Consider the following 27,351-nt stretch of genomic DNA (forward strand, 5'->3'; position numbering starts at 1 on the left):
TTATTTTTTATACAGCAGATTCTTACTAGTTATCTATTTTATACATATTAGTGTATATATGTCAATCCCAATCTTCGAATTCATCCCACCACCACCCCACCACCCTTGCTTTCTCCACTTGGTATCCATATGTTTGTTCTCTACATCTCTGTCTCTATTTCTACCTTGCAATCTGGTGCATCTGTACCATTTTAATAGATTCCACATAAAAGCATTAATATACGATATTTGTTTTTCTCTTTTTGACTTACTTTACTCTGTATGACAGTCTCTAGGTCCATCCACATCAGTACAAATGATCCAGTTTTGTTCCTTTTTATGACTGAGTAATATTCCATTTTATATATGTACCACATCTTCTTTAACCATTTGTCGGTTGATGGGCATTTAGGTTGCTTCCATGACCTGGCTATTGTAAATAGTGCTGAAATGAACATTGGGGTGCATGTGACTTATTTTTTATATATTCTTATGTGTTTAATTCCATATCTGTACACATACACACACAGAATGGCATGATAGATGTTTTAAAACATCCTTTACATGCAGCTGTACATATTTTTTTAACATCTTTATTGGAGTATAATTGCTTTACAATGGTGTGTTAGTTTCTGCTTTATAACAAAGTGAATCAGCTTTACATAAACATATACCCACATATCTCCTCCCTCTTGCATCTCCCTCCCAGCCTCCCTATCCCACCCCTCTAGGTGGACACAAAACACCAAGCTGATCTCCATGTGCTATGCAGCTGCTTCCAACTAGCTATCTATTTTACATTTGGTAGTGTATATATGTCCATGCCACTCACTCAGAACTTCCCAGCTTACCATTCCCTCTCCCCGTGTCCTCAAGTCCATTCTCTACATCTGCCTCTTATTCTTGTCCTGCCCCTAGATTCTTCAGAACCATTTTTTTTTAGATTCCATATATATGTATTAGCATACAGTATTTATTTTTCTCTTTCTGACTTACTTCACTCTGTATGACAGTCTCTAGGTCCATCCACCTGACTACAAATAACTCAATTTCATTTCTTTTTATAGCTGGGTAATACTCCATTGTATACATATGCCACATCTTCTTTATCTATTCATCTGTCGATGGACACTTAGGTTGCTTCCATGTCCTGGCTATTGTAAATAGAGCTGCAATGAACATTGTGGTCCATGACTCTTTTTGAATTATGGTTTTCTCAGAGTATATGCCCAGTAGTGGAATTGCTGGGTCGTATGGTAGTTCTATTTTTAGTTTTTTAAGGAACCTCCATATTGTTCTCCATAGTGGCTGTATCAATTTACATTCCCACCAGCAGTGCAAGAGGGTTTCCTTTTCTCCACACCCTCTCCAGCATTTATTGTTTGTAGATATTTTGATGATGGCCATTCTGACTGGTGTGAGGTGATACTTCACTGTATTTGCATTTGCATTTCTCTAATGATTAGTGATGTTGAGCATCCTTTCATGTGTTTGTTGACAATCTGTATATCTTCTTTGGAGAAATGTCTATTTAGGTGTTTTGCCCATTTTTGGATTGGGTTGTTTGTTTTTTTGACATTGACCTGCATGATCTGTCTGTATATTTTGGAGATTAATCCTTTGTCAATTGCTTCATTTGCAAATATATTCTCCCATTAAGAGGGTTGTCTTTTGGTCTTGTTTATGGTTTCCGTTGCTGTGCAAAAGCGTTTAAGTTTCATTAGGTCCCATTTGTTTATTTTTGTTTTTATTTCCATTTCTCTAGGCGATGGGTCAGAAAAGGATCTTGCTGGGATTTATGTCATGGAGTGTTCTGCTATGTTTTCCTTTAAGATTTTTATAGTGTCTGGCCTTACATTTAGATCTTTAATCCATTTTGAGTTTATTTTTGTGTATAGTGTTAGAGAGTGTTCCAATTTCATTCTTGTACATGTAGCTGTCCATTTTTCCCAGCACCACTTACTGAAGAGGCTGTCTTTTCTCCATTGTATACACTTTCCTCCTTTATCAAAGATAAGGTGATACGTGCATGGGTTTACCTCTGGGCTTTCTATCCTTCCATTGATCTATATTTCTGTTTTTGTGCCAGTATCATACTGTCTTGATGACTGTAGCTTTGTAGTATAGTCTGAAGTCAGGGAGCCTAATTCCTCCAGCTCCGTTTTTCTTTCTCAAGATTGCTTTAGCTATTTGGGCTCTTTTTGGTTTCCATACAAATTGTGAAATTTTTTGTTCTAGTTCTGTGAAAAATAACAGTGGTAGTTTGATAGGGATTGCATTTAATCTGTAGATTGCTTTGGGTTGTAGAGTCATTTTCAAAATGTTGATTCTTCCCAATTAAGAACATGGTATATCTCTCCATCTGTTTGTATCATCTTTAATTTCTTTCTTCAGTGTCTTATAGGTTTCTGCATGCAGGTCTTTTGTCTCCTTAAGTAGGTTTATTCCTAAGTATTTTATTATTTTTGTTGCAAAGGTAAATGGGAGTGTTTTCTTAATTTCTCTTTCAGATTTTCATCATTACTGTTTAGGAATACAAGAGATTTCTGTGCATTAATTTTATATCCTGCTACTTCACCAAATTCACTGATTTACATTTACCAGTTTTCTGGTAGCATCTTTAGGATTCTCTATGTATAGTATCATGTCATCTGCAAACAGTGGCAGTTTTACTTCTTTTCCAATTTGTATTCCTTTTATTTCTTTTTCTTCTCTGATTGCTGTGACTAAAACTTCCAAAACTATGTTGAATAATAGTGGTGAGAATGGGCAACCTTGTCTTGTTCCTGATCTTAGTGGAAATGGTTTCAGTTTTTCAACTTTGAGAACGATTTTGGCTGTGGGTTTGTCATATATGGCCTTTTTTATGTTGAGATAGGTTCCCTCTATGCCTACTTTCTGGAGAGTTTTCATCATAAATGGCTGTTGAATTTTTTTGAACGCTTTTTCTTCATCTACTGACATGATCATATGATTTTTCTCCTTCAATTTGTTAATATGGTTTATCACATTGATTGATTTGCATATATTGAAGAATCCTTGCATTCCTGGGTTAAACCTCACTTGATCATGGTGTATGAATCTTTTAATGTGCTGTTGGATTCTGTTTGCTAGTATTTTGTTGGCGATTTTTGCATCTATGTTCATCAGTGATATTGGTCTATAGTTATCTTTTTTGTGACGTCTTTGTCTGGTTTTGGTGTCAGGGAGATAGTGGACTTGTAGAATAAGTTTGGGAGAGTTCCTCACTCTGGTATATTTTGGAAGAGTTTGAGAAGGATAGGTGTTAGCTCTTCTCTAAATGTTTGATAGAATTCGCCTGTGAAGCCATCTGGTCCTGGGCTTTTGTTTGTTGGAAGATTTTTAATCACAGTTTCAATTTCAGTGCTTGTGATTGGTCTGTTTATATTTTCTATTTCTTCCTGGTTCAGACTTGGGAGGTCATGCTTTTCTAATCTAAGAATTTGTCCATTTCTTCCAGGTTGTCCATTTTATTGGCATACAGTTGCTTGTAGTAATCTCTCATGACCCTTTGTATTTTTGCAGTGTCCATTGTTACTTATCATTCTTCATTGCTCATTCTATTGATTTGAGCCTTCTCCCATTTTTCTTTATGAGTATGGCTCGTGATTTATCAATTTTGTTTATCTTCTCAAAGAACCAGCTTTTCATTTTACTGATCTCAGCTACTGTTTCCTTCATTTCTTTTTTATTTATTTCTGATCTGATTTTTATGATTTCTTTCTTTCTGCTAACCTTGGGGTTTTTTTGTTCTTCTTTCTCTAATTGCTTTAGGTGTAAGGTTAGGTTGTTTATTTGAGATGTTTCTTCTTTCTTGAGATAGGATTGTATTGCTATAAACTTCCCTCTTAGAACTGCTTTTGCTGCATCCCATAGGTTTGGGGTCATCTTGTTTTCATTGTCATTTGTGTCTAGGTATTTTTTGATTTCCTCTTTGATATCTTCAGTGATCTCTTGGTTATTTAGTAGTGTGTTTTTTAGCCTCCATGTGTTTGTATGTTTCACAGGTTTTTTCCTGTAATGGATATCTAGTCTCATAGCATTGCGGTCAGAAAAGATACTTGGTAAGATTTCAGTTTTCTTAAATTTACCAAGGCTTCATTTGTGACCCAAGATATGATCTGTCCTGGAGAATGTTCCATGAACACTTGAGAAGAAAGTGTATTCTGTTGTTTTTGGATGGAATATCCTATAAATATCAATTAAATCCATCTTGTTTAATGTATCATTTAAAGCTTGTGTTTCCTTTTTTATTTTCATTTTGGATGATCTGTCCATTGGTGAAAGTGGGGTGTTAAGATTCCCTACTATGATTGTGTTACTGTCGATTTCCCCTTTTATGGCTGTTAACATTTGCCTTATGTATTGAGGTGCTCCTATGTTGGGTGCATAAATATTTACAATTGTTATGTCTTCTTCTTGGATTGATCCCTTGATCATTATGTAGTGTCCTTCTTTTTTTCTTGTAATAGTATTTATTTTAAAGTGTATTTCGTGTGATATGAGAATTGCTACTCCAGCTTTCTTTTGATTTCCATTTGCATGGAATATGTTTTTCCATCCCCTCACTTTCAGTCTGTATGTGTCCCTAGGTCTGAAGTGGGTCTCTTGTAGACAGCATATGTACAGGTCTTGTTTTTGTATCCATTCAGCCAGTCTGTGTCTTTTGTTGGAGTATTTAATCCATTTACCTTTAAGGTAGTTATTGATATGTGTGTTACTATTACCATTTTCTTAATTGTTTTGGGTTTGTTATTGTAGGTGTTTTCCTTCTCTTGTGTTTCCTGCATAGAGAAGTTCCTTTAGCATTTGTTGTAAAGCTGGTTTGGTGGTGCTGAATTCTCTTAACTTTTGCTTGTCTGTAAAGGTTTTAATTTCCTGTTGAATCTAAATGAGATCCTTGCTGGGTAGAGTAATCTTGGTTGTAGGTTTTTCCCTTTCATCATTTTAAATATGTCCTGCCACTCCCTTCTGGCTTGTAGAGTTTCTGCAGAAAGATCAGATGTTAACCATATGGGGATTCCCTTGTATGTTATTTGTTGCTTTTCCCTTGCTGCTTTTAATATTTTTTCTTTTTATTTAATTTTTGATAGTTTGATTAATATGTGTCTTGACGTGTTTCACCTTGGATTTATCCTTATGGGACCCTCTGTGCTTGTGGACTTGATTGACTATTTTCTTTCCATTATTAGGGAAGTTTTCAAGTATAATCTCTTCAAATATTTTCTCAGTGCCTTTTTTTCTCTCTTCTTCTTTTGGGACCGCTATAATTCAAATGCTGGTGCATTTAATGTTTTCCCAGAGGTCTCTGAGCCTGTCCTCAATTCTCTTCATTCTTTTTTCTTTATCCTGCTCTGCAGTAGTTATTTCCACTATTTTATCTTCCAGGTCACTTATCCGTTCTTCTGCCTCAGTTTTTCTGCTATTGATTCCTTCTAGAGAGTTTTTCATTTCATTTATTGTGTTGTTCATCACTGTTTGTTTGCTCTTTAGTTCTTCTAGGTCCTTGTTAAACGTTTCTTGTATTTTTTTAAATTATTTTTGCGGTATGCGGGCCTCTCACTGTTGTGGCCTCTACCATTGTGGAGCCCAGGCTCCGGACGCACAGGCTCAGCGGCCATGGCTCATGAGCCTAGCCACTCCGTGGCATGTGGGATCTTCCCAGACCGGGGCATGAACCCATGGTCCCTGCATCGGCAGACGGACTCTCAACCACTGCGCCACCAGTGAAGCCCGTTTCTTGTATATTTTATTTCCAAGATTTCGGATCATCTTTACTGTCTTTACTCTGAATTCTTTTTCAGGTTGACTGCCTATTTCCTCTTCATTTATTTGGTTTGCTTGCTCCTTTGTCTGCTGTGTATTTCTCTGTCTTCTCATTTCGCTTAACTTACTGTGTTTTGGGTCTCGTTTTCACAGGCTAGAGGTTCACAGTTACCGTTGTTTTTGGTGTCTGCCCCCCGTGGGTGAGGTTGATTCAGTGGGTTGTGTAGGCTTCCTGGTGGAGGGGACTGGTTCCTGTGTTCTGGTGGATGAGACTAGATCTTGTCTTTCTGGTGGGCAGGACCATATCCGGTGGTGTGTTTTTGGGTGTCTGTGAACTTATTGTGATTTTAGGCAGCCTCTTTGCTAATGGGTGGGGTTGCGTTCCTGTCTTGCTAGTTGTTTGGCATAGGGTGTCCAGCATTGTAGCTTGCTGGTCATTGAGTGGAGCTGGGTCTTCACGTTGAGATGGAGATCTCTGAAGGAGCTCTCGCCATTTGATATTACGTGGCTCTGGGAGGTCCCTGGTGGTCCAATGTCCTGAACTCAGCTCTCCCACCTCAGAGGCTTAGGCCTGACACCTGCTGGAGCACCTAGAGTCTGTCAGCCAAATGGCTCTGAAGAAAAGGGAGGAAAAAAAAGAAAGAAAGAAAAATAGTTATTAAAATAAAAAATAAAATATATATTATTAAAAATAAAAAGTAATTAATGAAAGAAGAGAGCAACCAAACCGAAAAGCAAATCCACCAATGATAACAAGTGCTAAAAACTATACTAAAAAAAAACCCCAAAAATCCGACAGAAAGAACCCTAGGACAAATGCTAAAAGCAAAGCTATTCAGAAAAAAATCACACAAAGAAGCATACACACTCACAAAGGGTGAACAAGGGAAATATATATATACATATATATATATATATGTATATATATATAAAGAAAGGGAGAGAGCAACCAAATCAATAAACAAATCTACCTATGATAATAAGCTCTAAATACTAAACTAAGATAAACATAAAACCAGAAACAAATTAGGTGCAGAAAAGAAACCACAAGTCTATAGTTGCTCCCAAAGTCACCGCCTCAATTTTGGGATGATTCGTTGCCTATTCAGGTATTCCACAGATGCAGGGTACATTAATTTGATTGTAGAGATTTAATCCGCTGCTCCTGTGGCTGCATGGAGAGATATCCCTTTCTCTTCTTTGTTTGCACAGCTCCTGGGGTTCAGCTTTGGATTTGGCCTCACCTTTACATGTAGGTCGCCTGAGGCATCTGTTCCCCGCCCCGACAGGACAGGGTTAAAGTAGCTGCTGATTTGGGGACTCTGGCTCACTCAGGCCAGGGGGAGGGAGGGGTACGGCATGCAGGGCAAACCTGCAGCAGCGGAGGCCCACGTGACATCGCAACAGCCTGAGGCGCGCCGTGTGTTCTCCCGGGGAAGTTTTCCCTGGATCACGGGACCCTGGCAGTGGCGGGCTCTACAGGCTTCCAGGAGGGGAGATGTGGATAGTGACCTGTGCTTGCACACAGTCTTCTTGGTGGCTGCAGTAGCAGCCTTAGCATTTCATGCCTGTCTCTGGGTTCTGTGCTGGTAGCCATGGCTCATGCCCATCTCTGGAGCTTGTTTGGGTGGTACTCTGAATCCCCTCTCTTCACGCACCCCAAAACAATGGTCTTTTGCCTCTTAGGCAATTCCAGACTTTTTCCCAGTCTCCCTCCTGGCTAGCTGTGGTGCACTAGCCCCCTTCAGGCTGTGTTCATGCAGCCAACCCCAGTCCTCTCCCTGGGTTCTGAATTCCGAAGCCCAAGCCTCAGCCTCCAGCCCCCACCCGCCCCAGCAGGTGAGCAGACAAGCCTCTAAGGCTGGTGAGTCCTGGTCAGCAGTGATTCTCTGTTGCGAGAATCTTTCCGCTTTGCCCTCAGCACCCCTGTTGCTGTGCTCTCCTCCATGTCTCCGAAGCTTCCCCCCCCGCCCACCCCCTATCTCTGCCAGTGAAGTGGCTTCCTAGTGTGTGGAAACTATTCCTCCTTCACAGCTCCCTCCCAGAGGTGCAGGTCCCATCACTATTCTTTTGTCTCTGTTTTTTCTTTTTTCTTTTGCCCTACCCAAGTATGTGGGGAGTTTCTTGCCTTTTGGGAAGTCTGAGGTCTTCTGCCAGCGTTCAGTAGGTGTTCTGTAGGAGCTGTTCCTCATGTAGATGTATTTTTGATGTACTTGTGGGGAGGAAGGTGATCTCCATGTCTTACTCCTCTGCCGTCTTGAAGCTATCCACATGTGTCTTTTGGAATTATGGTTTTCTCTGGGTATATGCCCAGTAGAGGAATTGCTGGGTCCATCCTTTATAAATATGTTCTTTCTGATACTAACAGTCCTCTGAAATGAATAACAGAGTACTGCTTTATAAATACTAATTACTGGCAGAAGGAACATAGGCTGGATTTTATTATTTAATTACAAGAGGCAATGTGTCCCCCTCTCTGCCTTATTAAATGATGACTTTACTCTTACTCCCAGATAAGAATTATTACTATAAGCATGATACGTTATGCCCAAAATATAATGAGCTGTGTCTGGTTGATTTGGAATACATCATTTGCCATAACATATGCTATTCTTACTACTCATTTTCTTCTCCCCATTTTTCAGAACAAATACAGTCAATTCATATTAGGCATTAGCCTTACTTATTTGGGGCCTTTATCTCTTCTGAGTAATTTTGGCCTCTGGTAAACTAGTTTCAATAAACTTTCTGAGATCAGCTTCATGAACCGGGAGGCCTAGACTGGGTCAATATGATTCCAGTTATCTGAATCAAAAGTGGAAAAAGTCAGTCAGATGCTTATCCTGCATACTGCCAAACATCTGGTTGTATTTGGAAACATTCATTAACAAAACATGTGAACGATTGACAACATTTCTCACTTCTTATGTATCTGTCTGTTGGAGTATAAAGACAACCTTGATAAGTTACTACATAAGAGAAAAAAAAGTGTAGTAAGGTTATTATAGTTTCTAGAAACTATAGCGTGATGTTATCAGCATGAAAATGCTAAATTTATTTTTTATTGTAACATGTTGAATTTTCCTTTCTAAAGAATCTAATATGACTGCCTTGTTGAATGTCAGAATGATCTATTTTGGGGGGTAGCTAAAAACTATTTTGAGTAGAAACCTAGAGATATAAAATTAAATTAGGCAAGGCAACACTCCATGGCCCTATATATTAATGCTGGCAGAAGGTAAATCTGAACTGCTGATGGAAGCTGGATCATTATATGTGCTCTTTCTTGAGTCTTTTGCTGTATGAGATGAATGAATAGTTAATAAAATAAAAATTTATTTATTTAGAATTGAAAAGTATTTGGAACTCTGATTATGACATTACAGTCAAGTTGTAAAGTGAAAAAAACATACTTTCTTAAAGATGAGTAAGGCCAGACACTATAAAACTCTTGGAGGAAAACATAGACAGAACACTCTTTGACATAAATCTTAGCAAGCTCTTTTTTGACCCACCTCCTAGAGTAATAAGAATAAAAACAAAGATAAACAAATGGGACATAGTTAAACTTAAAAGCTTTTGCACAACAAAGGAAACCATAAACAAAACGAAAAGACAGCCCAAAGAATAAGAGAAAATATTTCCGAATGAGGCAACTGACAAAGGATTAATCTCCAAAATATACAAACAGCTCATGAAGCTCAGTATCAATAAAAATAAACAACCCAGTCCAAAAATGGGCAGAAGACCTAAATAGACATTTCTCCAAAGAAGACATACAAATGGCCGACGCACACACAAAAAGATGCTCAACATCACTAATTATTAGAGAAATGCAAATCAAAACTACAATGAGGTACCACCTGACACCTGTCAGAATGTCCATCATCAAAAAATCTACAAACAATAAATGCTGGAGAGGGTGTGGAGAAAAGGGAATCTTCATGCATTGTTGGTGGGAATGTAAATTGATAGAGCCACTATGGAGAACAGTATTCAGATTCCTTAAAAAACTAAATATGGAATTACCATATGACCCAGCAATCCCACTACTGGGAATATACCCAGAGAAAACCATAATTCAAAAGACACATGCACCCCATTGTTCATTGTAGTACTATTTAAAATAGCCAGGACATGGAAGCAACCTAAATGTCCGTCAACAGAGGAATGGATAAAGAAGATGTGGTACATATATAAAACAGAATATTACTCAGTCATAAAAAGGAGCGAAATTGGTCATTTGTGCAGACGTGGATGGACCTAGAGTCTGTCATACAGAGTGAAGTAAGTCAGAAAGAGAAAAACAGATATTGTATATTAACACACATATGTGGAATCTGAAAAAAATTGGTACAGGCGATCTTATTTACAAAGCAGAAATAGAGACATAGAGAACAAACATATAGATGCCAAGGGCAAAAGGGGGGGTGGGATGAATTGGAAGATTGGGATTGACATATATACACTATTGATACTATGTATAAAATAACTAATGAGAACCTACTGTATAGCACAGGGAACTCTACTCAATGCTCTGTGGTGACCTAAATGAGAAGGTAATCCAAAAAAGAGGGGGGCTTCCCTGGTGGCGCAGTGGTTGAGAGTCCACCTGCCGATGCAGGGGACACAGGTTCATGCCCCAGTCTGGGAGGATCCCACATGCCGCGGAGCGGCTGGGCCTGTGAGCCATGGCCGCTGAGCCTGCGCGTCCGGAGGCTCCGCAACGGGAGAGGCCACGGCAGTGAGAGGCCCGCGTACCACAAAAAAAAAAAAAAAAAAGAGGGGCTATATGTATACATATAGCTGATTCACTTTGCTGTACAGTATAAACTAACACAATATTGCATCTATACTCCAATAAAAAAATTTTTAAAATAAAGAAGGAATACTTTAGACTCCTGAGAGGTTTTTAGTGATGTGTATGTGTGTTACAACTTTTGAAAATCTAGTATTAGCTTTAGAAAGGGTGAGTGAGTGAGAAGTTTGAACTTGGTATAAAAAGTAATATGAAAACATAGAAAGAACATTAAATTAGCAGGTGGGAGACCTACAGTTTGATTAAAGATATCCTTTGACTTGATGTAAAGTTCTTAGAAAAGTCATTTTCCATCTCTGGGATACAGATTCCTCAATAATAAATGAGGGTGTTTTATTATATGATCTCCAGAATCTGTTGTTATACTAAAATTCAAGGATGTATTCAAAAATTATGGTTAAGTAGTTTTAATGTTATACTATAAGTAATAATGAAATACAATCTATTTATGAAAATCAGATTTTATAAGCTAGATTTTTAAGAAAATATCTCTTCGTGAAGAATGACATTTTCCCATGAATTAATAACTCAAAAAACGTATGATTCAGAATTCTACCAAAGTATTGCATTGTATCTTTAAGGTTCAAGAGAGATCTATTTCTATGCCTTACAACCAGGATCGTGTACATCGTGTCAAGTTCTCTTCAAGGTATGTGTCTCTGATTTCTATATTCAGATTACTCTGATTTACTGTCATATGAGAAATTAAAGCTTATTTATTTGATACTAAGTTCTGTGTGAATTCAAAACTAAAATATTAATGACAACATAGTCATCAATGATATCACCGGCCCATATTTAAAACCTTAAAACTGCAACAATCCATTAACTAGATCTTTCACCTTTGGACATACTGCAATCTCAGTGTTATTTAGTTTGATGATTAGCTGGTAACATTCACAATTTAATAACACAAACAGCAGTGAATTCTTGGACAGCGTTCAATTAGTAATTTACAATAAAAGATGTGAAATTTCATGTGTATCATGTACACTTCAATTACATGATATTTGTGATGTACTACATGGTAAAACACACACACAATCGCTAACCTCAGAACCTAATGCCACAGAATGGGCAAACCTAAAATAACCTATAGGGAAAATCAAATCTAAAACTCAATATTATAGCAATATTTTATACCAGTCACTGTAATTTTTAACTCTGTAATATTGATAATCTTCAGTAATTTTCAAAGATCATGTTTCATATTTTAGATGTATGCAATGTGTTATATTTGGGGTTTTTTTACATCTTTATTGGAGTATAATTGGTTTACAATGGTGTGTTAGTTTCTGCTTTATAACAAAGTGAATCAGTTATACATATACATATGTTCCCATCTTATCTCTTCCCTCTTGCGTCTCCCTCCCTTCCACCCTCCCTATCCCACCCCTCTAGGTGGTCACAAAGCACCAAGCTGATCTCCCTGTGCTATGCGGCTGCTTCCCACTAGCTATCTATTTTACGTTTGGTAGTGTATATATGTCCATGCCACTCTCTCGCTTTGTCACAGCTTACCCTTCCCCCTCCACATATCCTCAAGTCCATTCTCTAGTAGGTCTGTGTCTTTATTCCTGTCTTACCCCTAGGTTCTTCATGACATATTTTTTGAATGCTAAATTTTAATTTAGATGTTCCTTGAAAATCATACCCCTTCCAACTCCAACTCATAGTGGAGGGAACTTAACCTATATTCATTCACTCAGTCATTCAGTAAATACTTATTGAGTACTTACTGTATTCAAGATTCTGGTCAGTATGGTCAGATAGCATAGAGCTGATAGTATTTAGCATGTATATTCTTATCTTATTATTCTTTAAAAACCCCATGTATTTGTGTCCTTAGATTTAACTGGTGTGCAGAAATTTTGAAAAATTTTAAAGCAAGATTGGGAACTTTCTCTTACTATGCATTCAATGAATGAGTTGTCATGATCCTTCTGACAACAAAGGGGGAGAAATCAGTTTAGTTTTGTGTATCTGTTTTGGTATCATGGGGTATGATATAAAATCAATATAACTGTTAAGCATGGGGTATATAAAAATCAATATTGCTACTAAACTGGAATTGGTTGTTCTTCTTACAAAAAAGGGTTTTGAATTTATGAATTGCATATATATTTACTTTAAATATGGTTATATTTATGAAATCTATTTAACTGAAACTTAAGTCTTTCCTGAAATTTGGGGTCATAGAAAAGACTCTTGTCTGTTCTAGGCCTAAATCAATAACCAAAGTCCTTCCTATATAGAAATTCCAAAGCAGCTATAAAATTTAGCAGAACTGGTCCAAAGAAACTTTCTAAATATTCCCTGAATTTGAATAGTGAAAACTAAAGTGTCCTATCTATTTATCCATGTATCTAAATTAGGAACAGGACATTAAAAAACACAAATTCCAAGCATTTGAAATAAGGATTATAATAGTGGAATATTTAACATAAAAATAACTTAGTTTTTATCATGTTAAAATACTCACATACACTATAAATTTATGTTTCGTGCTGTTTTACCCAGGTAGCAATAATGTCTGAATATTAGCTTAAAGAAAGTTCATAGAAATTTTTAGAAATAAATATATATGTGAAGGAAACATACTTGTATAAAGACAATTTTTTATATTTTGGAAATTGTTTCTCTCTTCTAGATAAAAGAGCAGATCTGGGGAAATTGGAAAATATTACTTAAGCTCTACTTCTTTTTAGTTTGATATATACCCATATACTTAAAACTTTTGTTGGTCTTGATGTGGAGTTGTACATTCCCTTTATGAATGTTAGGATGTGACACATGCTTTTCTGTCTTTTCATTAGTGTTCCTCAGCGGTCTCTTTTGGAACAAGCTCAGAAGCCCATTGACATGAGACAAAGAAGTTCGCAAAATCCTCAAAATTGCCCAGCAGCATCAGGTGATTCAAAGCACAAAGTTTAAACAGTCAAAACGGAGTTAATGTTTAATAGTTTATTTTGCAAAAGTTAAGAAAGAATTTCAAGAAGGAATGAATCAACAGTGTCAGGGAAGCCAAGTAAGATTAAGACCAGGAGGCCGTTGGATTTGGCAATTAGGTGATCAGTGATGACCTTTGAGAAATGGAAAGTAATTTTTCTGAAGTTTCTTCTTTCAGTTGGGTAGTAGTTAAGAATGTGTCTAGGGAGGCGGGAGGGGGGGTCAGCTTTAGTTTCTAAACCATATGTGAAAAATATGGGAAAGGAATTTGAGAGAGGCTTCTACAACAGGCTAAAATTTATAGGCAATCTTTAGAATATTGAAATATTAAATGGAGTAGTTGCGGGCATGTGTTTTATTTATCAGTTTGTTATTTCACCTCCCCAAAGTAAGATATATACAGTATCTCTTAAATGTTAAAAATTAATGTAGTTACTCAAAATGAAAAATTAATCCATAAAATCATAGAAAATAACTTTACAAACTGTGATATGAATTTCAAATAAGTATTTTATTTTATGATGTACTTTTGAGAGAGTTTAAATGAATTATAGATTTGTGACATATCAGATAAACAAAGTGAAAAGTTATGCCTTGGGTCATAAAATCTTGCACTATCTACTTTTAAGCAATTCAAGTAAGTTAAGTAAGGGAAAAATGCCTGACTGAGTCCCCAAGTTGTCTGTAAAATATAGCATATAGATTTTATTAAAATGTCAATAATTAAATGGATATATAGGTACACTGTATGAAAATCATATAGTCGAAGACCTGAATTTTAAAACCCCATTCTTCTTCTTAGGAGACTCAGATAATGGCATAATTCTTTTAAATGGTAGTGTCCCCTTGTGCAGAAATATTATCTTGTGAGAAATAAGATAAGCCTGTGTGAAGAGAAACTTTAGGACTTTTTTCCCCAGAATCTTTCTGGTTTGACTAGGGTTAATTTTGCTAATACTGAAGAAACAGCTAAAACTTTAAGGTTTATTCATATTGTATATTTTGAAATAAGGAAACTCTGGAATAGGCCCCAAAACGTTTATGAAAAGTGGTGGGAGGGAGAAAGGGAGAGTATCTGGGTAGATAATAGCTAAAGTTCTTTTTAGCTCTAAAATTCTTTTATTTTATTGTGTGTGCTACATAGATGATTTGAAGTTCCCATGAGACTCAATATTTCATGATGCAGGAAATCAGAACACCTTACTACAAATTTGCCTCAAAATCTCAGACATTCACCCAAACTTCTTACTTAGCCTAATGATACACCAAAAGACCTGAGAGAAAATAGTTTCCTACGGAAAGATAATAAATTGCAAAAGTACAACAGTGTCAGACGATGTGAACATAAAGTGTAAGATGTGTTCAGTACAATATTCTCAAAAGATAGAAATGTTTTCAAATACATGCTTTTTCGAGTTCTAGTGTCAATACTTTGGCTATGTATCAAGGCTGCAAATAAAAGAGGGATGGTACTATTTATCTTCAAATTCCAAGCACACAAAAACCATAAAAAGGGACATGAGAGTCCCCTTAGTGAAGCTTTTTCTAAGTACACTCACCCAGATCTACTGATCTTTGAGCCTAAATATTCTCACTCTATTTTAACCACAGATGTTATTTACTATACCACAAATCTTAATATCAAAAATCCAGTCTTCTGGGCTTCCCTGGTGGCGCAGTGGTTGAGAGTCCGCCTGCCGATGCAGGGGACACGGGTTCGTGCCCTGATCCAGGAAGATCCCACATGCCGCGGGAGCGGCTTGGCCTGTGAGCCATGGCCGCTGAGCCTGTGCGTCCGGAGCCTGCGCTCTGCAACGGGAGAGGCCACAACAGTGAGAGGCCTGTGTACCGCAAAAAAAAAAAAAATCCAGACTTCTAATCCAGACAAATTTGCATTTTAAATGGAAATATTTACACTATAGAAATGAGCTGTGCATTGTGATACAACTAGCAAAATGTGGCTATTAAAATTAAAACTAAAATGAAAATGAAGTTAAATTTTAAATTCAACCTCTCAGACACACTGGCCATATTTCAAATGCTCAATAGCCATGTGTGGATAGTGGCTACTGTATTGGACAATGCAGATACAGAACATTTCTATTACTGCAGAAAGTTCTATTGCAGAGAGCTTCTATAGAAGGGTTCCTGGCTTTATAAAAAAGGCTAAGATTTGCCACTTTTCAGTTGTTCACTTTTCAACTGTATTGAAATACTTGAAGATATATCATTGAGTAGAAATTGGGGGATTAAGATTCAAGAGTCAACTCTCCTCTTGAAAGTTTTGTCTAATCCATCATCTTCTAGTATACTGTTGGGCTCTTTTTCTACTGGTTAGTATGGGAGGCCAGAAATACCACCCAGCCCTTCCTTTTCTTGATACATTCTCTTTTTTCCATGGGACTATCTGTATACCAGTCTTATTATGTACCTTGTTACACAGATAGAGAGAAATACCTAGCAAGTGTACACTTAATACTGAAAAAAAAAAGCCATGCAGGTCTAACAGAACAAACCTTGAGCCTGTCACTGTCTGTGAAAACAGAACATAGGATCTTAGCCCCATAAGAATTTACCAAGTGATATCTCCAGAATGGAAAGAGACTACAAGAAAAATACCAAGGGATTGAACAGGTACACTATAAAAATGAAGTCCATGGCTGTGATCACAACTGTTACTAATGTCTTTTTGGCATTCCACAGAATCTTCTTCTGAGGAAGAGAGCCCTGTGACCAGGAGGAGGTCCCAGTCATCACCACCTTATTCTACTATTGATCAGAGGTTGCTGGTTGACATCCATGTAGGTTTCCATCTTAACTCTTAAAGCATTTATATCTGTTCTTTTTAAATTTCAATTTCTTTTAACTTACATATTTTCAGCTTCATTCGAGGGAAAGGCTAAAGTGTTCAGTTTTTAAATTAATCTTTCAAATATATATTTCTATTGGTATGTCAGTATGCAGAATATGAAATCTAGAAATTAAATTTAATCGATGTAAAAACATTTAATGTAAAATGTTTTGTAATGTAAAATATAAAAACATTTAATCTATCATAAAATATTTTACTTTCACATTCTTGTGTCATAACATATTCGGGAGAGGAGTGATAAAAAGCTATTTGCAGAAGCTAATCTCAAATTAAGGAGTAAGGTTTAGATGCTCAGTTTTTGTCTAATATTTCGTGGATGATGAGGCAATGCATAAAGATAAAACATTTAGCAAACAATAAAATGCCTTCCAATTTCATAAATAAAAAGGCCTTCTACTTATTTTTGCAGTTTGCTTTCAGATCATTCTGTTTTACTTTTGTAATTACCTCTACCCTACTACACATACACCCCTTTCAGATTGCTCAGAGGTTGCTTATAGGACACATACTATACTTAAAGGTGAATTTATATGAATTTACTTCTTAGAAGTGTTTACATTACTTTAATACAACCTATGTTGTATAAAACTAGAGCTGGGAAATTAACATATCAATTTTAAGAGCTAATCCCAATATCAAAGGATAAAGCAAAAGGAAAAAAGTGGCAGTCTTCTCTAGAATGTTAAATCATCTGTTCTCTTCTCCAGCACCAAAACCAAATGTCTAGTTCTCAGCAGATAAGTAGGACTAATATAAAACAAAGTGAGTAAATTTTGCCCTGTGTGATCCAGAAAGGCCATTAATGATCATAGCCTGAGGTTTGGGTTTTGGCAGCTCATCCTCACAAAAATGTTGGCTCTATATAGTGAGTGAACATCTTCATTTCAATTGAAAATACATTTAAAATATTATCAGCCTGGAAGCTTTCCAATCTAGAAGAAAATGAAAGGCTACTAGAGACTACATTAACCTTTCTTGTGCACACAGGTTCCAGATGGATTTAAAGTAGGAAAAATATCACCCCCCGTTTACTTGACAAATGAATGGGTAGGCTATAATGCACTCTCTGAAATCTTCCGGAATGATTGGTTAACTCCTGCACCTGTCATTCAGCCACCTGAAGAGGATGGTGATTATGTTGAACTCTATGATGCTGGTGCTGATACTGATGGTGATGATGATGATTCTAATGATGCTTATGAAGATACTTATGACCATGACAATGGCTGTGATGAGTTGGATAACCAGGTTGATCAGGCTAATGATGCTGGTGAAGACCAAGATGATGATGACAATGATGAGGTTGTTGATGACAAAGGCAATAGTTGTGATGATGCTCCTAGTTGGCCAAGGTTGGTTTTTCTGGATTACTTGCATTATCCATATTTTATCATTTCAAAACTATTTGCATCTTTGGTTTACTTTTAAAATTTATTACCAAGAGGATGAATGAATTGCACTTGCATGTTGGTAAATGGTTGATTTTCAACAATAGATTTTAAATTATTTTAATGCAAAACACTTAATTTTGCATTTCTTGTAATACTATATTTTATTAGCATTCAACTATTTATTAAGTTCTTTATAACTGGACCTGTCTGGGTGTTTCTGTTAAAATTAATGCTACTGAATCATTCTACCCTGTAAAACACAATGAGTGTGAGAAATGGGCTGACAAATTAAGTAGTGTGCCTATTAATAATTGTAAGTTGAAGCCCTGATGTTTGTGAACAAAATCTCTAAATTTGCTGAGAAAAATGAAGTGCAAACATGATACTCACTTGATAGTTTTAAGCTCCAACTTACTAACATAGCATTATCCTTGGGATTCTGAAGACTGCTGTAACTAAATTCAGTGCTTGTTCAATTTTATCTTCTTATAGAGTAGCTGCTCAAAGAGGTAATATTTAGTGAAGTAGTGTTTTTGGCATACCACCAGTATGCTATATATATATATATAGTTACTTGTTCCTGCTCTATAAGCAGCCAGTGTGTTCTTATTTACATGTGCTTATGGTTTGTATTTAAACTGCTCTCAAAGGTGATTCATTAATATAGTATATTTTTAGAAAAGTAATTAACAGTGGGAGAATTGTTTGCTTTATAATATTGAAATCCATATTTTATTTTAATTTTCAAATGTTACTGGGGATATACATGACAGAACAGACTACAATTCATTCAACATCTTTTCTTTTTTGCCAACTAAAAAACTACCAGGAATTCCGTTCTTAAATTCATTTGCTTTTAGAATTATCATAGGTACATATTTATGTTGTCCCTTATGCAAAAGATCATTGAGACATTTTGCTAAGCTTGGTGTTCTTAGCAAATAATTAAGTGACTATCTTAACTTAATGAGATCTATATTACTGAACTTCCTGATGATAATAGTAGAACAATCAATGGAAATCTGTTGCAAAGCAGACAATACACATGTTAGAAAATAAAGGCACATGTTTAAATTAACATAAATTACATATATTATAAGAATTATTTAAATATGTTGTGGTTGAACCAAAAATATGGGCTTGATCATTCATGTGGCTGTGAAGTTGCTAATGCATGAAGTAGTCTATGGTTTAAGAAAATAAAACATATTATTGCTACTAACCTAACACATGTTCCTAATAAAGGATGCAAGTTCTCTTCCATCTGCCATCCAAATGCAGCCAGGGAATTGACAGTGGCTATGGTGTTAATTTAATATTTAAGACTGACAAGACATAGGGACATTTTTCATATCTATATCATACCAGTAGTGTTCACATAGAACAAAAACATGCCTGGAGATAGTACATATGTGTAAGGCATACTAATTTTGTTTCATTTGTTGACTTTCAAATATGTTTTTGTTGGGTGGTTTTCTATCATTAATTGGATCTTGTTATCAGACCAAGCTGTGGCAGAGGTGGAAGTTACAAGCAAGATGGTAAAGATGGAAGTGATGGAGGGGAAGGAACTTTCAGCAGCAATGGAAGCCAGAGAGCTAGTAGAAGCCACGGAGGAAGTACAGCCATTAGGGGCAGTGAAGCCATTGGAGACCATGAAGGACACAGAGCCAATACAGGCAGTGGAAGAAGAGGCAAAGAGAGTAATGGAAATGAGGGAATCAGTGGAACCAATGAAGAGAGTGAAGCCCTTGAACTCAATGGAGAAGAAAATTGCTCAGAGATACATGATCCAGTATTGGAGAGACCAGCATCCCAGGAATTTGAACATAAACCAGAGGTAATGCGCCATTTGAAAAGGAGAATGAACTCTTCTCCTTGTGAATGCATTTCTTCATGTGATATGTCATATTTCCAGCCATTACAAATATATTTTAAACTTCTATCCCAAAGCCTTAAAGACTTTTAATTATAGCTGTAGATAGATCTTTATTTCTTCTAATTTGGATGGTTCCTATTTTCTTCCAGGGACAAAAATATCTTATTTGTTTACCTTTATTACTCAGATCACATGCTTGGGATAGTGTCTCTTAACACATACATTTTTCTGGGAGGTTTTATTGTGATAAAATACACATAACATAAAATTTTATGTTTTAACCATTTTTTAAGTGTACAGTTCAGTGGAATTAAGTACATTCACAATGTTTTACAACAATTACTACTATTCATTTCTGGAAATTTTTTATCATCTCAAACAAACAATTTACTCCCCATTATCCCTCCCCCCAGTCCCTAATAACCTCTATTCTACTTTCTGTGTAGGTACCTTATATAGGCAGAATCATACAATATTTGTCCTTTTGTGTCTGTATTTCACTTAGCATAATATTTTCAAGGTTCATCCATTTTGTAGCATGTATCAGAATTTCCTTCCTTTTTAAGGCTGAATAAGATTCTGTAGTATGAATATATCACATTTTGTTTATCCATTCATATGTTGATAGACACTTGGGTCGTTTTCACCTTTGGCTGCTGTGAACATTGGTATACAAATATCAGTTGTTGGAGTCTCTCTTTTTAATTCTTTGAGCTATATACCTAGGAGTGGAATTGTTATCTTCTATTTTAACTATTTGAGGAAGTGTTAACACATACAATTTAAAACAGAAGTAGTGTGCTGTGTTTAGACAATTATTTTGTCATTCACAAAATATTTACAGACTTTATAGATATGTTTTAAAATACTCAAGTAGCTTCACATATGCTAGATAAATAGGAATTATCACAGAGATTTCCTGGAACACGTGGGTTTTGAACTAATTCTTGACAAATGGGGAGTATTGGATATCTGAAAACAGAGATGAGATTCCAGACAAAGGAAAAATCATGCCAATTTATTTTCCCAGCCTATTGTCCTATCATAACTAGCTTAGAAGATGCCATGCTCTTTCATGAATTAGTGACCATGTTCAAGCACTTCCTTTTGTCTATAAGGCTTCCCCTTACCTCTTCTCTGCTTGTGAACTAGTCATCCTTCATGATCCAACTCATATATCATCTTTGACTTCCCAAGGCAGAATTACACACCCCTTCATCTGCACTTGCAAGCATTTTGCCCATCGTTTTATTTTAGTACTTATGACTTTGTAATTTATTTATTTGTTTACTTGCTCTTCTGTCACGATAGATTGTAAACTCTTAAAAGGCAGGAACTATTTTTAATCCATCCTTGATTACTTTTCTTTACCTACTCACACAATCCCAGGGTCCAACCTAGGGCTTCGTCTATGGCAGGCATACAGTAATTACGGAAGAAATCAATGAAGGAAGGAAACAAAGAAAACAAGGAAGGAGGAAACTCCCTAGATGGTTTCCAATGGGAAAGCAACATCAGCGGGAAAGTATCTATGTCTGCCTCTCTATCTGTCTATCTATCTATCTACCTATCTATCTATCTGTCTATCTAGCTATCTTTCCATCCATCCATCCATCCTACCTACCTACTACCTACCTACCTAACTGCCTACCTACTTATCTTAATTAAAAACATTAAAAAAGGATGTCCCAGCACAGTTTTCATAGCACCCCTGGTTATCTCCAGTTATCTTAAGAAATGTTTTTGACGTTTACAGAGTAAATGGATCTTTTTATTTTAATTTTTTTTAGGATGAGATAATCTTTTATTTTTTTAATTTAACATCTTTATTGGAGTATAATTGCTTTACAATGGTGTGTTAGTTTCTGCTTTATAACAAAGTGAATCAGTTATATATATACATATGTTCCCATATCTCTTCCCTCTTGCGTCTCCCTCCCTCCCACCCTCCCTATCCCACCCCTCTAGGTGGTCACAAAGCACCGAGCTGATCTCCCATTGCTATGCGGCAACACTTTTGTGGCAGGAAAGGTCATAAAAACAAGTCTTTGACAGGGCAGCACAGCTGTCTCAATCACTGTTTAGAAACAAAGAAATGCTTATCAGCAAACAGGCTTACCAAAACCTGTTGGTATGTTTTTCCACAAGATATGGCATCTCACATAAATTCTGTCACATTTTGTGACTTTTATCCTTGAATTTCTTCTCTGTAAATTAATGGAATCTGGCTAAATTTTCACTGAAGCATGTTCACACTCTTGAATTTGTGTTAGTTGATTTTCCATCATTAGCTTTGTCATTTGACAAAATGGAATTGAATCTACCATAGCATAGCTGAATGTAAGCTTTGGAATCAAACAGACTTTGGCTTCAAACTGATCCTCTTAATTATCTCTATGACCTTGAATAAATTATATAACTTCGCTAAGCTTTAGTTTCCTTGTAAGTAAAATGGAGATGATCTTACTTTTTGGGTTGTTGCAAGGATTCACAACAATATGTAAATAAGATGCCTAGCAGGGTATCTAATGCATAGTAAAAACTCCACAAATTTTAGGTCCGTAAATTATACAGCTAAGGAGTTCATGCTCCTTGAATTTCTACTTTGGCATCAGTTGTCTCAATATAGGTTAGTTAGTTTTGGGTTTTTTTTTTTTGGTACGTGGGCCTTTCACTATTGTGGCCTCTCCCGTTGCGGAGCACAGGCTCTGGACGTGCAGGCTCAGCGGCCATGGCTCACGGGCCCAGCTGCTCCGCAGCATGTGGGATCTTCCCAGACCGGGGCATGAACCCGTGTCCCCTGCATCGGCAGGCGGACTCTCAACCACTGCGCCACCAGGGAAGCCCTATTTCTTTTTTGATAACATTGTTGAGTTCTACTGATAAATGTGGATTTTATAAGGATAAAGAATTATAAGATGTTACAAATTTTGTATTCTCTTTTTCAAATAACCGCTAGGCATATCATATTTCTCTCACTGTTAATTTCCTAATAAAGTCAAAATAAATTTTTAATCATCTTTTAGGAGTTAGGTGGTAGAAGTGAAGCCTCAAATGCCGTTGCCTCAGGCGCTGCACCTGCAGCACCTGGTGATGAGAATGACACTATGGACATATCAGAAGTATCAACAGAATCAGGTTTTTCTGCCAGCCACTCATCTCCTTCCAAAGGTTCTGAAGGGGCTGCAAATGCTGACTTTGCCAGTACCATCTGTAAGTGTATTTAATATAATCTCCGAATGCTGCAGTCTGTTCACATATTAAATACAGTGTTTGACCACTGGTTCATTATCAGAAAAGAATCAAATCATTCTGATACTCATTTGACATAAATTCAGATGGATGTATATATATTTTTAAATCTACTCTTCACTTAGTCTTTATGGCACCTAAATTTGAACTACAATTGAGAAATTGGGTCCCTCTTCTGGATTTTACTTGCAATTTAATCACAGTAACTTGAAGTATATTCATATTCAGAAATGTATTCTGACCATCTTGATTTGTGTTAACTGATGGTTTAGGATTTATAGAAATTATAGCTCCAATAAAAAAATAAAATACAGTAAAGGAAAAGGAATATTTCTAAGCTATGTCTCATTTGTGGAAACACTCAAGCGCATATGGTGTAAGTTCTCTCAATATCTTCTCTTCACAGTATATGCTGGATTAGTGGAAGTACCTGAGAAATCATCTAAGCAACCCTCTGAAGTCAATGTTAACCCACTCTATGTCTCTCCTGAATGTAAAAAACCACTAATCCACATGTATGAAAAGGAATTCACTTCTGAGATCTGCTGTGGTTCTTTGTGGGGTGAGTTTTGTTTCTTAAAACTGAGTTGTTATACTTTAAAGAATATATTTTTATCTATATAGCAAACTTGTGAAAAATCATAGATGTAAACATGTGTTTGCTATTGAAAAACCATTTCCAAGTATATACATATATACACATACATATACACACACAGTAGTTAACTTGCTTATTTATTTATTTGCTGATTTATTTTTACTCAATGCAGTTTGCTGTTTGAATTACTTCCTACCCTTTTTATTCTGTTTTTCTTTACGGCCCAAATTAACTTGGCTAAAATATAAAATTGGACTAGGTTATGATTATTTGAAAATTCAAGCTTAGCATTTTTAATTTGGGCAGAATGCAACATATAATACCTAATGAGATATTACAAGAAATTTCTTCAGGTTCTTGTTTTTAAAATATCTTGAGGATTTGTAGAGAAAGTTCCTTGTGTAATATCTTAACTTTGATAGACTTTTTCAACCTTTTGTTCCAGAAGAATTGTAACCACATTGGTAATGCTGAGACAATATTTTACCTCAAGCGGGTCTGAATCATAAATGAAACAGAATAAATGAATGCAAGGAAGGGAAAAATCCCAAATAAATGCCAACATCCTACCTTCAGTTTCATAGATTTTGCTTAATGTATGATTGAACAGGAGACAGAATTTTAAATTAAAAATAGAGCAGTGTAGCAAACATTATAGTTATGTGGATTAAACAATTTGGAAAAAATAAGCCATCCTCAAAGTTCTACTAATAAAATGTATCGGATAACAAGAAAGCAAAGTTTACTTCATTATCATTCCAGTCAGGCAACTACCCAGAGATGAACTTAATGTCTAGTAACTCATTTTTATCATTTGTGGTTTTATTTTGAAAAATAAAAGATTATAATATGTGTCAATGTGGTAGACCGAGATCCCCAAAATGGCTGCTGCCAGTGTCAGTCCTCAGGGGGGTCCCAGCTGCCTCATGCCTCTCCAGGGGGATTCTCTAAGAATAACAAGTGGTTCTGACCCAGGCATCTTTCACACTATTGCATCTGCCCTGCGTCATGCCACTTGGAGCATGTGAGATTTTGTGCATGCCCTGTAAGAATGAAATTTCCTTTTCCTATAGCCCTCCAGCTCCCCTGAACATAAGCCCCACTTGATTTTCAAAGGCAGATGTTCTAGGAACTCATTTTCCCAGTGCCAGACCCCCAGGCTGGGGAACCCAATGTGGGTTTCAGACCCCTTGCTCCTTGAGTAGAACCTCTGTGGTTATGATATCCCTTTTGTTTATGAGTCATCGACCCTGGGGTGTGGGTCTTTACTAAACCACATCTCTGACACTCCTTTCCATCTTGTTGTGGCTCCTTCTTTATGTCTTTAGTTGTGGAAAATCTTTTCTGCTAGTCTTCAGGTCATTCTGATACACAGTTGCTCCGTAAATAGTTGTAATTTTTGTATGCCCATGGAAAGAGGTGTGTTCAGGGTCTTTCTACTCCACCATCTTGAGACTGACCCCCATTTGAAGTATATTCTAACTTTACTTCAATCTGCTATTTTAGTCTTCTCATTCAGTCTATAAACAGTGCTTCTATTAGAATGAATAAAGCCAGCACACAAATAACAGAGTGTAGGAGTGTAAATACATGAAAGTAGAAACTAATTTTATAGGCATTTAGCAATATAAGTTTTTTTAATATATGTGTGAACACAGAATCACTCAATTTAGAAACAATTTACATGCAATTATTCTAAAAGCATTAAAACCATGTTACAATTAGCAATGAGAAATCAACTGAATTGAAGGCTTGATATATACTAGGCATATTTTATATTTAATGGTAACTTTCAAAAAGGTTGATTGATTTTTATAAAGTTTGGGACACTACTGAAAGGTGCTGAGATATACATAAAGTTCTATTTGTGTGATGGCAAACAAGACACCAGCCAGTAGAATATTGCCAGAGGGTATTATCTTCAATATTTTAATGAAAATAAATTTGTTCTGTTGGCAGAGAGTTCATTTTTACACAGAATGAAGTTAACATTAGCCTAAGATGATAAACGTCACCTTTACATAGATCAGCACACTGGAGTAGCAAAAATACTAGTATAAATTCAATTATAAAAATGTAATCTGAGCTAATATAGCACTTTTCTTTTCATATACGAACAGGAGTGAATTTGCTGTTGGGAACTCGATCAAATCTGTATCTGATGGACAGAAGCGGAAAGGCAGACATTACTAAACTTATAAAGCGAAGACCATTCCGTCAAATTCAAGTTGTAGAGCCACTCAATTTGCTGATTACCATCTCCGGTTTGTTTAAGAACTAAAATTAACTGAGTAATTATGCAGATAAATTAGGTTTCAAACTGGGCTAAAGACTCTCTCAAGTGAAAGTATTCATAGGAAAGCACTATAAATATACACTTTAATTGGGACACCAGGCTTTCCTACTTGTATTTTCTTACCTATTTACAATTTAAACTTCTGACTCTCCTTTGGTGTCTGGATATTTGATTGCAATGTACCTGTCCAAGGTCAGTGACAAGAAAAACCATGCCATTTGCATCCTTTCACGTCTTTTCTGAGTAGCCACCTACATCTTCACAACTCACAGCTTCACCCACCCATGCACACACGACCACACTAACCACCACTATATACCTTTCTTGTGTTAGAAGCAACAAAGAACAAAAAGGACAATAATTGGATAAAAATGAGACTCTGTTGTCTCTGCCACAGCTGTATAATAAGGGCCTACAGATAGGACTAGTAACAAGAATGGATCCCCTAAGATCTCTCCATTCTTCCCACATAGTAGTTGAACTTCTTAGTTTTGGTCAGTCAGATCCTGAACCTTGAAATATGAAAGACCAAGTATATGGATGTTAATAATTATTGTGATTACTAAACAGTACTTGGTATCAGGAAAGCACTAACATTAATGCTGACTTTAGGCAAAAAAATGACTGTTGAAAGATTAGGAAAAATTTTTTAAATGGTTCGACTGTAGAATAAAATTATGCTAATCACAGTAATTTTATGTGTTTATATACTTCCTGTCTGTACCTAATAACGATATTGCACATTAATTAATGATTATGTATAGTCCTAAATATGATTAACTTTGCTTTAAGTTTTGGTTAGAGAAATCCTCTACAGATATACTAAAGTGTCATGATTTTTTGGTCATTCATTTTTAATTGCTTGAGGCACACAGAAGCAACATTTAGTTTTTGAAAACATCTGGGTGGCTTACAGACTGCACATCTGGATAACAGATTTCTTTACGTTTTATCCAGCTTTCTCTAACCCAAATGTTCTCTTTTTAATTCTTAAGTTTCTCTTAAATGTGGATTATTTTTGCATCAAATAGTACTGAGAATGTCAGTATAGAAAGATATCTAATAGTTTGGATTTCAATTTTATTTTACCATTTGAGAATAGAATGGCAATAGCTATAGATGCTTGAATTCTAACACTGCTCAAAAATGTTGTATAAAAATATATTTAAGATTAATTACATAAATGAGAATCTTATTGTTGGGCCCAGGAATCTTACAGTCATAAACCCTAAAAATGGATGTAAAGTCACTATATATGAAAAGAAATGTGTAATTTTAATGGCTTGTTTTTCTGAAGGAATTGTAGAAATTTGATGGGACTTACTTCGTAAGTATACTGGAATGAAAGAGTACAAAGACCCATCTCACTGGCCCAGAATGCCTAACAAGCAATACATAAGACACCCTTCTCATATATACACACTACCAGAGATAGCTTCTGGGTCTCTGAATCCCAGAAAGGTCATGACTTAGATAAGAAGCTAAGGTACAAATGAATGGATGGTGATTCTGTTGCCTGCACAGTGGCA

The 27,351-nt window shown here is 36.1% G+C and overlaps 1 protein-coding gene across 3 annotated transcripts in view; it reads left to right on the plus strand.

Annotated features, from left to right (window-relative positions):
* The window catches only part of NRK (Nik related kinase), a gene marked incomplete at both ends in the record, with an annotated part of 170,582 nt that overhangs the window by 122,456 nt on the left and 20,775 nt on the right, over nt 1-27,351 (plus strand). For 2 of the 3 annotated variants that reach the window (XM_082865010.1, XM_082865011.1), the window contains 8 exons: nt 11,167-11,234; nt 13,402-13,496; nt 16,238-16,335; nt 17,394-17,758; nt 19,301-19,637; nt 22,703-22,889; nt 23,335-23,490; nt 25,647-25,790. In XM_082865010.1, the coding sequence (XP_082721136.1) occupies nt 11,167-11,234; nt 13,402-13,496; nt 16,238-16,335; nt 17,394-17,758; nt 19,301-19,637; nt 22,703-22,889; nt 23,335-23,490; nt 25,647-25,790 (1,450 nt within the window). The remainder of the gene's footprint in view (nt 1-11,166; nt 11,235-13,401; nt 13,497-16,237; nt 16,336-17,393; nt 17,759-19,300; nt 19,638-22,702; nt 22,890-23,334; nt 23,491-25,646; nt 25,791-27,351) is intronic. The other variant, XM_082865012.1, reaches the window with a different exon arrangement.

Source organism: Leucopleurus acutus (assembly GCF_964270905.1).
Source record: "Leucopleurus acutus genome assembly, chromosome: X".
NCBI classification, from domain to species: Eukaryota; Metazoa; Chordata; class Mammalia; order Artiodactyla; family Delphinidae; genus Leucopleurus; species Leucopleurus acutus.